The following is a 15,412-nucleotide window of genomic DNA, read 5'->3' as shown; positions in this document are numbered from 1 at the left end:
TTGCCTACGTCAGTTTCCGGTTTCATTTTATCACCGGTGTATTTTGTTATACACACATTCCTTCACATTTACATTTTAATTTGCATTAAAGTATTTCGTGAGGACTTCTAACATCATTTTAAATATAACTAAGGTTGTAGTTGAAGAGTTTGTAAATTAACATGAACCCAAGCTGTTGCCTGGCAACTCAATCGCACAACGTCACGTCCGTTAATTCCACATCCACACGCATGGATTAACATCGATTTAATGCATTAATGTAGCCTTTGTTTCTGCTAAAAGAGGTGTCGACCAGCTGGGGCAACAAGAAAATCGGCGTAATCGAGTGTGACTATTAAAAAATAAATAATTATTATATTAATATTGACAATAACAACCGACCGTCGGGGTAGAGCATTTGCTTGGCATTTCCGGTTATTTCTCCACTGGTTAACAATACCGTGTCTGTTACGTTTGAAGGGACGAAATCGTGACATCTTCACGTCTTGCTGTGATATCGGGTTGAGATAAACACCTCATAAAACCCCACTTCTAAACATCCAAACTAGCCCTTTAAAGTCACATGATCAGTTATTTTCACATTGATTGTGTGTGAAATGGATTACCGGTCCAGGGGAAACCACAAGAACATCCTTGACCTGACACCAGGCCATGTAATTGTGGTTGCAGATCAGCATTTTGCTCTCATGGAACAGAACGTCTACGGTGACGATGACCTCCTGGTTTTCCACAAGTCTCCTGCTTTCAGGCACAAAATGATCTTTGTCGTAGGTGTGATGCATCACCACCAGAACGATTGGTTTCCCACCTGTGAGCACAGAGATAATGTTGGGAAAATACTGAATGTACTCTTCCAATATGGGAGTAACATGCTAACAGAGGTATCCCAACTGTAGCTATGAACATGACAGGATGTTTGATTACCTAGAAGAGCATCAGGACTGTTTGAGGCATATGATAGCTATGTGATTAACATGATGATTCAGCCTCTATGGAGAGAGACATATGACAAGCATGCTCATTTTCTGACGTGGAGCTAATCTGAAGTAAACATTGAATACTGCTTTCTATTCCTCCATCTTGTGACTGTGGAACTCCCTCTCTTGGATATCAGCATGTGAAGGACACTGTTCAGGAACTAGTTGATGCTCTGTATGTGATGACTACTTCCATTCTGGAGAGGATCACAGATACATGGATCCTGAGATTCAAGCTCAAGCCGGGGACCAGGGATTATTAACATTTTGAGATTTTAAGAAAAAATCCGATTTTTTAGGAAATAGTCAGATTTTTGAGATTTTTAGAAAAAGTCAGAGTTTTGAGAAAAAAATCCAAATTTTGAGAAAAAGTCAGAGTTTTGAGAAAAAGTAAGAATTTTTTTGAAAAAGTTAGATTTTTGAGAAAATGTCAGAATTTTGACATTTTGACAAAAATACCAACAAATTCTCTTTTTGTTTTGACTAGTTCCATTCTTGAGAGGATAATAAATACATGGATCCTGATATTGAAGCTCAAGCCGGTGACGAGTGAGATTTTTCTAACAGATAACACAACGTTTTTTAACATTTCCCTGTGTACCTTTGAATAACCAGTGGGAAATCGGGCAATTATCGTCCTAGACATTTCCTACCTGGGATTTTGTTCAATGTCTCTCCGATGTCTTTTCCAACTCGAGACGCGATGGGACAGAAAAGCACCAAGTAGTCACTTTGTTCAGGAGAGATCACCTCGATTTGACCCAACCCTTTGAGGTCATTAACATAGGTCTGATGAGCACCGTTGGTAAATCCTGCCACGGAGACATGGAATTTCTTCCCCGGCACTAAACACAGAGAAGATTTGTTTTGAGTAATTTTTTTTTAATTTATACTACATACCCAGATGTAGAAGAACCATGTCCAAAAGTGTGACTTACTGTAAAGTCTCAAAAGCCACCTGATTGTAAAAATATAGAAGTAGAGTTTTCACATCTTCCCAAAACCACCACCATAATATAACGAACCAATATGCATGCTTTTGTTCTGTTTTTACCTCTCTGTCATTATTAACGACCAGAGATCCAATTGTGAAATTGTCTCTGTTGGTTTATCACAACAACCAACTCCCATCTCACTACATTTGATCAGTTAAACCATTAAAAATATTTCAGAAATATTCGTAAAGCAGCTTGATTTGAGTTACTAAATGTAGTCTATTGTCTATAATAATAGAATGTTGCAGTCTTGACAGAACACCATGGTGGAAAAGTACTTATTTTGTTCACTTAAAGCCAACTTTTTTGTCCCGTGTTCCCCTTGCGTTGGTCACCATTCTATAAGAATCACTTATCTGTGATTAAATAAGATAACATGTACTCTCTTGATCCCAATTGGGGACATGTTTGCGTGGCAGCTGCACAAAAGACAAGGCGTTGCACATAAGAGAAATTAAAAGGGTAGAAATAAACAATTCTAAAATGAAAACATCTCAAAATAGAAAAAAAAACATTAAAAAAATTTAAAAAACACATGTTGAAGTATCAACATGTGTTTTTTTTTATGTTCTTGTGTTAAACCTTTTGTAATTGTATTTAACCCAACTGCTCCTTAGATGAAAATCACTTATACCTCACCCTTAATACAAATGCATTTGAACTTCTTGTGAGTGAAAAATAATAATATTAAGACTCACTTCTAGCAGTTTCAACATCTATGTTAAGAACTTTTATTGAGACACACTTGACACTTGCTTGTCTTTCATAAGTTTTGATGGTTCTGGGGTGAGACAAGAGGATTATGAAAATGGATTTGAATATGTTTTTTTGTGTGGAAATACGGTATATTGCAATCCCTAATCTTTCTTCCTATCCCCTGCAATACCCTCCAGTACCTCTAGGGTTGGGTACCACTGAATTAAAGGACCAGTGTGTAGTTTTACTGACATCTAGTGGTGAAGTTGCTGATTACAACTATGATCTGCAAGAATTCGTTTTTTTCGATGCCAACCTAGAACAAAAAAGCCTAAAAAAAAGCCAAGTGAGGGTTTCCATTGGAATTATGAATATTGGGGAGAAGCTTCGTAGCAAACACAACGTTATGATGGTTATAAGTTTAGTCCAGCAAGATAAAAGCACAACCTTTTTCATAATCATGTCATTGTGTAAATATTATATTCCATTTCTGAGAATAATTCCGCCCTGTCCTACACATAGGTCCTTCAAGTTAAAGTGCCCACACCCTGAAACTAAATTAAATATTATATTTAAAGCTGTGTGTGAGTATTAGCAGATACTGAGCTTTGAATTTTGAAAGTGAAAGTATTCATTGTGCTGTAAAATGGCCCCTTAGGGTGTTACTGTCATATAACACAGGCTGTATATCCTGCTAATCCTTACATTTGACGGATACATTGACATTTAAAATCATCCCATTTAGAGACACGTGGTGTTCATTAGACAGGAAGCACGAATTGTAATCTGTAAAGTCGTTAAAGCTGTCAGAAAAAAAAGATCACCTCTGAAATGTGTATAAAGTTGCAAATGTGTACATGTAGTTCATTTCTAAAGACACTTCTTACCCTTTTTCTGGTCCATGTTTCTGAGGAAGAGAAATTGAAAGCTTTAGTACACACACTTCAAACATGCGTCACAAACGCTCTTCTCTGTCTCTTAAAAAAGCGTGCGTTAGTCTGTGAGACTTAATTAAAATTACCTTGGAGTTGTATAACCTGCAGAGTAACCCCGTTTCAAGGTAGATATGCAGCAGCCTTAAAAGAAGAGTACTTACTGAAAAGACTGATAGCTTCTCTGGGCTGACTCTGGTATGTTGCTCAGCTCTTTCACTTTCACTTTCTGCGGCTACGTGCTCTCTGGTGAACCCTGCAGGAAGAGGAGAGGAGACACTGAGTTTATCCAGAAACAGAGGTGGGAAGTACTCACATCTTGTACTTGAGTAAAAGTAGAAGTACTCACATCTTGTACTTGAGTTAAACTAGAAGTACTCACATCTTGTACTTGAGTAAAAGTAGAAGTACTCACATCTTGTACTTGAGTTAAACTAGAAGTACTCACATCTTGTACTTGAGTAAAAGTAGAAGTACTCAGATCTTGTACTTGAGTTAAACTAGAAGTACTCAGATCTTGTACTTGAGTAAAAGTAGAAGTACTCCAATCTTGAGTTAAAGTAGAAGTACTCAGATATTGTACATGAGTAAAAGTAGAAATACTCAGATCTTGTACTTGAGTTAAACTAGAAGTACTCAGATATTTTACATGAGTAAAAGTAGAAGTACTCAGATCTTGTACTTGAGTTAAACTAGAAGTACTCAGATATTGTACTTGAGTAAAAGTAGAAATACTCAGATCTTGTACTTGAGTTAAACTAGAAGTACTCCAATCTTGAGTTAAAGTAGAAGTACTCAGATCTTGTACTTGAGTAAAAGTATAAATACTCAGATCTTGTACTTGAGTTAAACTAGAAGTACTCAGATATTTTACATGAGTAAAAGTAGAAGTACTCACATCTTGTACTTGAGTTAAACTAGAAGTACTCAGATATTGTACTTGAGTAAAAGTAGAAGTACTCAGAGATAAGGTGTTCTCAAAGCTGGTAAAGGTGCAGCTAGTTTGAATGACTTTGTATACTGCAGGGTAGCTTGTGGATTTACTCCAGGTGGAACTAAAGTCTGATTCAACACTTGATTATATTTCACATCATTCATCCACATCTGTGAAGTAACTAAAGGGATTAAATAAATGTAGCAGAAAAAGTAGAAAGTAGCAGAAGAGGGAAGTAACTGGTAGATGTACTAAAGTACAGTACTTAAGTACAACTTTGAGACTTGTACTGGAATATTTCCCTTTATGCTACTTTGTACTGTTACTCCACTACATGTATTTAATACTTTTAGTTACTTCACAGATGTGGATGAATGATGTGAAATCTAATCAAGTGTTAAATCAGACTTTAGTTCCACCTGGAGTAAATCCTCAAGCTACCCTGCAGTATACAAAGTCATTCAAACTAGCTGCACCTTTACCAGCTTTGATAACACTTTCATGATCAATCATTATAATCAAAAATGAATTAACTGTATACATGTCAAATAAAATAAGAGGAGAACATTAAATAATGTACAGGAATGAAGATCTTAAATGCAACTTTAATTACTTTTAAATCTACTCAGTCTTACAGCTTGACCCTCAAACTTGATTTCATTTTAAACTTTTCATTATTTGTATTAAATGTCTACTTATATCCCACTCCCCTGATGCAGCCTATCAGCTCTCAGAGGCAGGCTGCTGTCAGGAGGACACGCCCCCCCTAATGCTGCATTCAAGGTCTGCTCGTAAACTCCTACAACTTAAATATTTTCATTTGATCAGCCTTTACTTCCTGTGCATTACATCTCAGGGGCAAACATATACTTTTGTTGCTCCAATTACATGTATCAGATAATACTCGTTTTTAAATTCCTTGCAGGTTCATGTTTTTTATATAAAATACAATCAGCTAAAACATGATCATGCATTTTAGTAGATACGTGAGATACTGAGTAGTTTCAAAACCAGCTGGGATGAACACATTAATGCATCAATAATTATAATACACTGACAAAAATAAAGATATTAAAATGGGTCATTCAGCAAAACGAGTTTTAGAATAATAAATGACTGTTGCACTTTAATATATATCATTTTTGCACTACTTTTTAATTAGTGTTTTTGTATTTTATTATATATGTTGGATTGTTGGAGGTCATAATATTTGCATTGCCATTTCTACACTGTAGCTTTGTGCATAATGACAACAAAACCTTTGAATCATGAATCTCTGAATCTAACTTGAGATAAAGCATGAATTGTTTTGCTTGTAACTAAATATTTCTATAATGTGATATTGGTATTTTTACACAAAAAAAATGCTATATTTTACTTGGTTTTTTTAGCATATTTTTTTGAAGATCGGAGTAATTTCTTTTTTACCACTGCATGCTTAGTGAATAGAGCTGATTTTGTAACTTGCGGTATTTCCCACAGCCCGTGAAGGCAGCAGCAGATGCGGGTCTTATTTGTTCTCCAGCAGGAGGGCGTTCCGCTCACAAACAGAAATACAGAGTGGTGAATTATGCTCCACATGCAGATACTGTACATGTTTGTTTCTCCAGACTCTGTGTAGCTCCAGGACCGGGCCTCGCTGTGCAGCTTAGCCGTCCTCAGGGTGTCAAAGCCGGGGAAAAGGCTTCCGAGGAGGCCGGCCTCAGACATGGAGGCTCCGTAGAGGAAAGAGCTGTAGGACGGTAAGATCTCCTCTCATTTGGTGAAGAAAAACCACGAAGAGCAGGTTATGGTGTGCAGGAAAAACACTGTATGGTTCAGCTGTTTCCTGCATCCCGGAAAAGAAACATGTTTTTGTTTTATTGATCTTTTCCTCAGCTCCAGGAAAGGCTGTTTTTTTTCTTTTTTACAGGGTTGCTGGACCGAGAAAAAAACACATTCCTCGCTTTAACTGCATTATAACTGGTTGTTCAGTGTTTCCATTAAAGCTGCATGTCAGTGGCCTTCAGTGTGACATGGAAGCTGCGTTCAGGTGTCCAGCATGATGGAAACACTGTAAACATAATCATCATAGTAATTCATCAGGAGCAGGAAACACATCATTTTACTACTTTAACGAAAGCATTCAGACAGTAAAACCTTTATGATGCTAGTACAGATAAAGCTTTATTTGCAACCATATGTAAGGTTATATGCAGAGGTGGAACATGTTTTAGACATTTAACTAAATTAAAACTACAAGTGAAAGTAATGCAGTTAAACAAAAGTATAAGCATACAAAAGTAGAAGTAGTAGTTATTATGTCAGGTGTTGTATTACTGGAATATAATTAGTGATGTTTCCGTGTGTTCATCACTTTGACGCTGCAGCTGGTAAAAGTGGAGCTCATTTAAAATCTTGTTTAATGCAAATTACCATAACAGACGTACACACAATACATCCTTCAAAATCTTAAGTAAATACTGAAATATTAGCTCCATCATATTCTCTAAGTACCAAATCACATTTCAATGCATGTGGTGTTTAACAAATGCTACATTTTACTTGTTAAAACCTGCATAAACGCTGATTTGTATAAAATGATTATAGACCTTCATCTCATTGGCATCTAAGGACAATTAAAATCTGACTTTGCTCAGTGTCGCTCTGATCTTTGTGTTTATTAGGTTGAATTTTGTGAAATACCACTCACTGTGATGTTCCCTCTTCTGTGTTTTAACGGGGGTGTCTGCAGGGTTTCCTAGCATGGACCCTGCTCCCATCGGAGGGGATATGTCACCTCTGTATGTGCCGAGGAAGAGGAGATCAGTCCACTCCCAGCCTAAAAGTGGAGTGCCATGTCCAGGTAAAGAACAGTGTATTCTTTATCAACATAATTATGGTGGTAGTTATTGAGTTTATTTTTCTGATTTTGAATGAACTTTTATATTCTCTCCAGTAGTTGTTCAGCGAGTACCTGAAAGACCCTGTGACTTAAATTCAGCTGGGTATCCCAAGGTGAGAATACACTCATAATAAGTACAACACCTGTTACATGAAATGCTCTATATCCAGAAATGTACTTTATGCACACTTTACAAATGTTTCAGAATGACGAGTCTGAAGCCATGGACGCTCTAAAGATGAAGAGAACCTACGGTAGAAAAAGGTAAGAGACTCGTCGACCTGTTGATTTTAGATTTGCATGACAGATACAGAAAACACTGATAATAATGACAGGGTTCTTACGGTCATTAAAAACCTGGAAAAGTCATGGAAATTCAAAATGCTATTTCCAGGCCCTGGAAAAGTTTTGGAAAACAATATTTTTCCCACATTTTTGGAAAAGTCATGGAAATGTAACTAAAGTTGCATTAAATATAATTTATATTTTATCTAATCGCAGAAATAGTAATACTATAATGATAATACATACTGTATCGTATAGTAATGAAACGTAAAATGGCATTTAACCGACGAGGTGTTTTTGCTGGTGAGAAATTTTAGTTGCTTTAAGCTCGTAAGCCTATTTGATTTGTTTTAGATAGGCACAACATGTTTCATATGCAAACCTTATTTTCCTGTTCCAGTCGTACCGCTGAGAAAGAGTCATTTTATTGGTCATTGAAAATCATTGGTGAAAAAGTGTATGAACTCTGTAATGAAGAATATAAACATTTATAAACGTATTGTTCACTACTGAACCAATAGACGCAGCTTAAAAAATATTCAGTATCTCAAAACTAATGGGCAAGTTATTGTGCTTTTCAAAATGTCAGGTTTATCACCACTAATAGGCCATCCACATTTTCAAATGCTTGTGACAATCTTAGAAATACAAATGTCTCTCAAAAAAATACTTTTTAAGCGCTCCAATGTTGTAACATGAATCAGTTATACATCAAATAAAGTTAGGCAGCGTCCTGTCCACAGTGGCAATTTATTTAGAAAGGTACAAAGTTAGCTAGCTTTAAAATCTATACAATACAGCTTTATTTGAAACGCACTTTAAAAACTCCAGACCAAAGTGCTGAACAGAGAAATAAATAAAATACAAAGCTCGGATCACAGACCATAAAATAGGTAAAAACACAAAATAAAATAAATGTATAAATTAATAATAAATAATTAATAATAAATTAAAATATGTATGAAATGTAAATATACTGTTTTCTATCAGGTATGAGGAGCTGCAGAGTGTTCCCATAGGAGCAGTAGATTACCCAACCACCAGCTGCTCTGTTGTGATGTCATCGGGGGGTCTGGCCAATGGGGCGGACCCAGACTCCTTGGCCCCGCCCCCTGCCAGGCTGCCTCCGAGACTTTCTGCGTGGCCCCAAGGTCCTGAAACCAGCAGGGGGCCGAATCAGGACCAGGTCTGGAGCCAGGACCAGGTTCTATTCTATTTTATTTGTATTTACTTGCACTATTTTAAAGGTCTCCTGTTATACTGTTTTTCATCAATATATCACAGGTCTCAGATATATACAGAGCCTGTCTCTGATTGGCTGAAACACCAAACAGATCATTGCAGCATTACCCATAATCCCCTCTGTTTCAGCCCTGTTTCCAAAGTGCTGATTCTCTGTCTGTTACTTTAGATGAAAATAAGGAGCCCCTCCCCACGCCCCTCTGAGAGACATTTGGTTAGAAAGAACTCAATGGTGCTCTAGGAGGAGATTCAGGTGATAAGGTGGGGGGGGGGGGGGTTACCTTGGTTGGGGATTGGCCAATGGGTACATTACATACGGCCCATTCCCAAACTGCTGACTGCAGTGGGGTTTGAACCTGTGACCCCCTGATCCGAACACCAATGGTCTATCCACTGCGCCACACGCCTTATGACATCATCAAGTGGCCAAAATCTGATCAGCTCATTTTCAGACAGGTTTTTATAGAAATGGATCAAAAAGAGAGAGAATCTTTGTTCCTGAAACTTTCAGAGTCTCTTTCCACAGAGGGGACACATGTTGATGTAGAAGAGACATGAAGAAGAGGGGACACATGTTGATGTAGAAGAGACATGAAGAAGAGGGGACACATGTTGATGTAGAAGAGACATGAAGAAGAGGGGACACATGTTGATGTAGAAGAGACATGAAGAAGAGGGGACACATGTTGATGTAGAAGAGACATGGAGAAGAGGGGACACATGTTGATGTAGAAGAGACATGAAGAAGAGGGGACACATGTTGATGTAGAAGAGACATGAAGAAGAGGGGACACATGTTGATGTAGAAGAGACATGAAGAAGAGGGGACACATGTTGATGTAGAAGAGACATGAAGAAGAGGGGACACATGTTGATGTAGAAGAGACATGAAGAAGAGGGGACACATGTTGATGTAGAAGAGACATGGAGAAGAGGGGACACATGTTGATGTAGAAGAGACATGAAGAAGAGAGGACACATGTTGATGTAGAAGAGACATGAAGAAGAGGGGACACATGTTGATATAGAAGAGACATGAAGAAGAGGGGACACATGCTGATGTAGAAGAGACATGAGGAAGAGGGGACACATGTTGATGTAGAAGAGACATGGAGAAGAGGGGACACATGTTGATGTGGAAGAGACATGAAGAAGAGGGGACACATGCTGATGTAGAAGAGACATGAGGAAGAGGGGACACATGTTGATGTAGAAGAGACATGGAGAAGAGGGGACACATGTTGATGTAGAAGAGACATGAAGAAGAGGGGACACATGTTGATATAGAAGAGACATGAGGAAGAGGGGACACATGTTGATGTAGAAGAGACATGAAGAAGAGGGGACACATGTTGATATAGAAGAGACATGAAGAAGAGGGGACACATGTTGATGTAGAAGAGACATGAAGAAGAGGGGACACATGTTGATGTAGAAGAGACATGAAGAAGAGGGGACACATGTTGATGTAGAAGAGACATGAAGAAGAGGGGACACATGTTGATGTAGAGGAGACATGAAGAAGAGGGGACACATGTTGATGTAGAAGAGACATGGAGAAGAGGGGACACATGTTGATGTAGAAGTGTGTTGCACTGATGGAGGAGCCTGTGACCTACACACACCGTAGCTAATACAATAATAGACAATAATAGCCTTGAATCTTGGAATCCTGAACCAGGTCTGGAGCTCTGGGAGGGACAGACTGGGACACTCGAGCCAGGACCAGGTCTGGATGCCGGGTCGGGACAGGGGTCAGGATCAGGGCTGGAGCGCGGGAAGAGAGCGAGGACCCTCGGAGGATCAGAGCTGGGGACCGGGCCGGAGCCAAGACCCCCCCTGGAACCACACGAGAGGGGACAGAGGGCCCGTCTGGAGACCCGGTAACCACACTTTACTTTAAAGCTCACCTATTTAGCAAAATCCACGTTTTCATGTCTTTTATACATTTGGGAGATTGATTTTGTTCAGTTACTTTCACAGACTTGAACATGAAGAAAGTCCTGAGAGTGGAGATGGAGCGAAGTCCTCCGGTCAATAACTTCCCTCCGCCGTCAGAGGGCAGAGACTCCTGTAAGTCAACTTCCTGTCTGATATTAGAGGAGATAGATTGAGACTCATTACTAGACATTCATTGTTTTGTCAAATATGTTCTAAATAATTATTAGCACTAGCAGCCACATTGTTTAGGCTGTCGAATACGCTGCACCGTTTTAAATTCAATGAGTGTCTCGTTTGCTAATGCTTCATTTAGTTGCTTGTTGTTAAGTTGCTTTTATACATCAACATGTGTCCCCTCTAAAGTGCACCCAGACCTTGGATCGCTTCGCTCTGTCCGCCATGCCTGCGGGAGTCTCACAACAATAATAAGAGCGCTGTTGAGAGAGAGTACGAGTGGCATTTACAGTGGCCAATCAGGGTCTCCAACCGGATACATCACACGGGATGAGGGTTCCCAACCAACCAGAATGGTTTAAAGTTAAACTAAGGAAGTAGACAATATCAACATCCTGTCTGATATTAGAGGAGATAGAGTGAGACTCATTACTAGACATTCATTGTTTTGTCAAATATGATCTAAATAATAATAATAATTATTATTGTTGTGAGACTCCCGCAGGCATGGCGGACAGAGCGAAGCGATCCAAGGTCTGGGTGCACTTTAAAAACATGTAGTGGCTATAGTGCAAGGTGCAATCTATGTACTCAATTAGTTGCTTGTAAAGGGGGTGACACAAGCAACTAGATATACCGATAGCAGCACCGTTTGTCCAGCGGCTTAACGGCATACCGGTACCGTCCAATCAGGTACCGGTATTGACTGAGTACCGGTTCACGATACCCATCCCTAATCTTCAGTAAATATTCCAGGTTCAGAAGCAGCCAGTGTTGATGAGGTCCCGACGGTTCAGCCGAGTGAGGATCAGAAACCCCCCCCCACCAAGAAGGAGCCCCCCACCTACCCTCCAGGTGAGATGTTTCATTTATTTTAAAAGGTTCACTTTCTGTTAAGTATCGCTGTTTTACCTAAAATGACTTCTCTCAGGTAAATAGATCGATTATAGAATACGGTTGCGTGAAAAAAAACTTTCAATTCAACTTAGAATGGAACTCCTTTCTATCTCTGTAATGAATTCACTTTTTGTTGAATGTATTTATTTCTAAATTGTAATGTGTTATTGCCTACAGTATGTAAAGCTCTTTGAATTGCCTTTGTGTCTGACGTGCGCTTCATAAATAAACAAACTTCACCTTTGTTTGTTTGTTCCACCAGGAAGTCCAGAGGAGCGCTGGCAGCTGCAGATCGTGGCCAAAGGCAGAGTGACCTGTCCGAAGTGTAAGAGTGTGAGCAGGAAGACGGTGGAGGGGCTGAAGAAGCACATGGAGAACTGCAGACTGGTGAGAACACAGTCTGAAGTCAGAGTGAAACACACAGCCTTTTATGTGTACTGTGTGACGGAGCCATTGCTCATACAGTACAGAAGTAAAGCACAGTAATCGATGAATACTGTGCTTTACTAATGAATGAATTTGTTTTTCCACATCTATATTTTCCACATATGTGTATATACATATTTTCTAACTTTTTAATGCTATTTTATTTTTATTTCAGAAATATGTTTGACTGTTTATTTCTTGTGTCGTAATTTCTCTGTACTGTGCCGTTTTTTATGCTGCTGCAACGCAAACATTTCCCACATTGGGGGATATCAATAAAGTACCTATCTATCATTCTATATATCCATCCATCTACCTATCTATCTATCTATCTATCTATCTATCTATCCATCTACCTATCTATCTATCTATCTATCTATCTATCTATCCATCTACCTATCTATCTATCCATCTATCTATCTATCTATCCATCCATCTATCCATCTATCTATCTATCTATCTATCCATCTACCTATCTATCTATCCATCTATCCATCCATCTATCTATCCATCTACCTATCTATCTATCCTTCTATCCATCCATCTATCTATCTATCTATATATCCATCCATCTACCTATCCATCTATCTATCCATCTATCTATCCATCTACCTATCTATCTACCTATCTACCTATCTATCTATCCATCTATCTATCTATCTATCTATCTATCTATCTATCTATCTATCTATCTATCTATCAATCTACCTATCTATCTATCTATCTATCCATCTACCTATCTATCTATCCATCTATCTATCTATCTATCCATCCATCTATCCATCTATCTATCTATCTATCTATCCATCTACCTATCTATCTATCCATCTATCCATCCATCTATCTATCCATCTACCTATCTATCTATCCTTCTATCCATCCATCTATCTATCTATCTATATATCCATCCATCTACCTATCCATCTATCTATCCATCTATCTATCCATCTACCTATCTATCTACCTATCTATCTATCCATCTATCCATCTATCTATCCATCCATCTATCTATCTATCTATCTATCTATACACAATCTCCTGTCCCCTAGAGCAGGGGTTCCCAAACTTCTCAGCCCGTGACCCCCAAAATAACAGTGCCAGAGACTGGCGACCCCCTGTCGACTGGGGGGGGGGGGGCTAGTGAATTAATTTCAGTTTTCCGCACTCTCGTGGGAATATCTCTGCAATGAAGCGAGCTTCCGTTTCACTTTCGATTGCATGATATAGCCCAGCGAAACACCTCCGTCAAGCATGTTGCCACTTGTTTTTACCATTTTCAGGTGATTTGTAATCCAGTCTAGAAAACGATGTGTTTTTAGGATTTCAAGAAGCGTATAGAACAAACAATGGATGTATTTTATGAACATGTATCCATGCTGAAAGTAGATTTAGATGTGTTAGGAGTGAGAAAGAGATTATCATCTAATATATGCATCTGATGAAGTATTGCAGGAAGTCTGTTGATGATCAGAGGCTGTTGTTGGGGCTGCATAAACGTTTTTTATTTTGTTTTGTAGACAGACCATGCAGGCCTCAGAGGGTTAAACTTGGGCCTGCGACCATAGTTTTATTGTATTTTGTTTTGAAAATCCACAGCGGAGGTTTGTGTCGTACTACATGCAGTGTATTTTGCATATCTCTCAGTAGCCAACAATCTGTGAGTCTGTTGGCTCGGAAATAAACTCCGTAATAAATGTAGTCTACATTTCATAATAAGAGGTGTAAAACCTGAGAGGATTTAAAATCGCATTTGAACTAAATGCTTATACAATCTGTAGTTGTATTTGTATTGTTGATTTAATGTGTGAACGAGGTGATATAGAGAAGGTTAAGCTGTCATTATTAGGCTGTAATTTATTATACTGTTGGAATGGGTAAGCAGGCCTATTGTTTTTGGATATTTGTGGAGTTAGGTGATCCATGAGTGTTTTTTATTGGTTAAGTGGTCCTTGGTATTAAAAAGTTTGAGAAACACTGCGCTAATGGATTGTCAAAGGGGGAGCCTCGTTGTGGGGAAATAATACAGATGGCTAGTCCGCCCCTGAAAAATGTCTATGCTAACGTTATTATTAATAATAATTAAAAATTAAAAATTGATAAAAAACATTGATTTGAAAAAAAAAATTATTATTATTTTTTAATTTTCCGTTTTTATTTTGTAATCTTCTCGGGTCCCCCACTCGGGGTCTCGCGACCGCCACTTTGGGAACTCCTGCCCTAGAGAACACAAACCCCTCTGAAAAGAAAGTATCTAGCCCTAACAAACCTGCTAAGACTCTACTCTTCAGTCCCAATCAACTGGAGTGTATGTATACTCGTTTATAGCGTACACACTGTATACATTGGCACGTATGATAATGTGAAATGTGTTGTGTGCAGCAACCGTTCACCTGTCAGCACTGTGGGAAACAACTGAAGTCTTCAACAGGGATGAAGTATCACATCATGGCCGACCACAGCCACCTGGTGAGAATAATCTAACACTTATGTCTCTTTCATTTTTAAACTTTCCAAATGTAATACTTTCCTCAGACACACAGTTTGCAGAAATGTCTGATTTATTCCAACATCGCCAAATGGTGTTTCAGCTATGATTTACAGTAGAGTTACATATTACATAATGTTTATTTCATGAATAAATACAGTAGACACTCCTGAAAGTGGACTCTGACAGTCAAAGAAAAACACGTTTAGTGGAGTTTGTGGGATTGATTATGAAGTTCAGATTTCATACGACGTTTTTTCTCTGTTTCCAGCCGTCAGCAGAAGACGCCAAGAACCTGGATGATCGTGCCATCAAAGACAAACTGCGCAAAATCCTGAAGAGACTGGGCAAATTAAAATGCTCGAAAGAGGTAACAATTATATTCATTTGAGATTGGATTTGATACCATAGCATCACAACAGCTCCATCAACAACATCAACAAGATAAGATAAAGACAAGATAAGAAGTATTTTATTGATCCCAATTTGGGAAAGGTTATACAAATTAAAAGACGAGAAATAAACATTCCAAAATGTAAACATC

The 15,412-nt window shown here is 38.5% G+C and overlaps 2 protein-coding genes across 6 annotated transcripts in view; one reads left to right on the top strand and one right to left on the bottom strand.

The window, feature by feature from the left end:
- The window catches only part of LOC307016746 (uncharacterized protein), a 35,018-nt gene extending 31,199 nt beyond the window's left edge, over positions 1-3,819 (bottom strand). For all 5 annotated transcript variants that reach the window (XM_079646043.1, XM_079646041.1, XM_079646042.1 and 2 more), the window contains exons 1-4: positions 3,690-3,819; positions 3,556-3,575; positions 1,631-1,822; positions 606-808 (exon numbers count right to left, since the gene is read on the bottom strand). In XM_079646043.1, coding sequence (XP_079502169.1) covers positions 606-808; positions 1,631-1,822; positions 3,556-3,571 — 411 coding nt within the window. In that variant the 5' untranslated portion in view covers positions 3,572-3,575; positions 3,690-3,819. The remainder of the gene's footprint in view (positions 1-605; positions 809-1,630; positions 1,823-3,555; positions 3,576-3,689) is intronic.
- Positions 3,820-6,028: 2,209 nt separating this feature from the next.
- znf512 (zinc finger protein 512) overlaps positions 6,029-15,412 on the top strand; it is a 19,247-nt gene continuing 9,863 nt past the window's right edge. Inside the window, exons 1-11 of the mRNA XM_079645335.1 lie at positions 6,029-6,276; positions 7,269-7,379; positions 7,473-7,531; positions 7,624-7,682; positions 8,694-8,907; positions 10,627-10,828; positions 10,917-11,018; positions 11,817-11,915; positions 12,220-12,344; positions 14,763-14,849; positions 15,140-15,238. Of these exons, the coding sequence (XP_079501461.1) occupies positions 7,280-7,379; positions 7,473-7,531; positions 7,624-7,682; positions 8,694-8,907; positions 10,627-10,828; positions 10,917-11,018; positions 11,817-11,915; positions 12,220-12,344; positions 14,763-14,849; positions 15,140-15,238 (1,146 nt within the window). The 5' untranslated portion in view covers positions 6,029-6,276; positions 7,269-7,279. The remainder of the gene's footprint in view (positions 6,277-7,268; positions 7,380-7,472; positions 7,532-7,623; positions 7,683-8,693; positions 8,908-10,626; positions 10,829-10,916; positions 11,019-11,816; positions 11,916-12,219; positions 12,345-14,762; positions 14,850-15,139; positions 15,239-15,412) is intronic.

This window comes from Notothenia rossii (assembly GCF_949606895.1).
Source record: "Notothenia rossii genome assembly, chromosome: 8".
NCBI lineage: Eukaryota > Metazoa > Chordata > Actinopteri > Perciformes > Nototheniidae > Notothenia > Notothenia rossii.
Note: the sequence above shows the minus strand (reverse complement) of the source record. Positions and strands in the feature narration are given on the sequence as shown.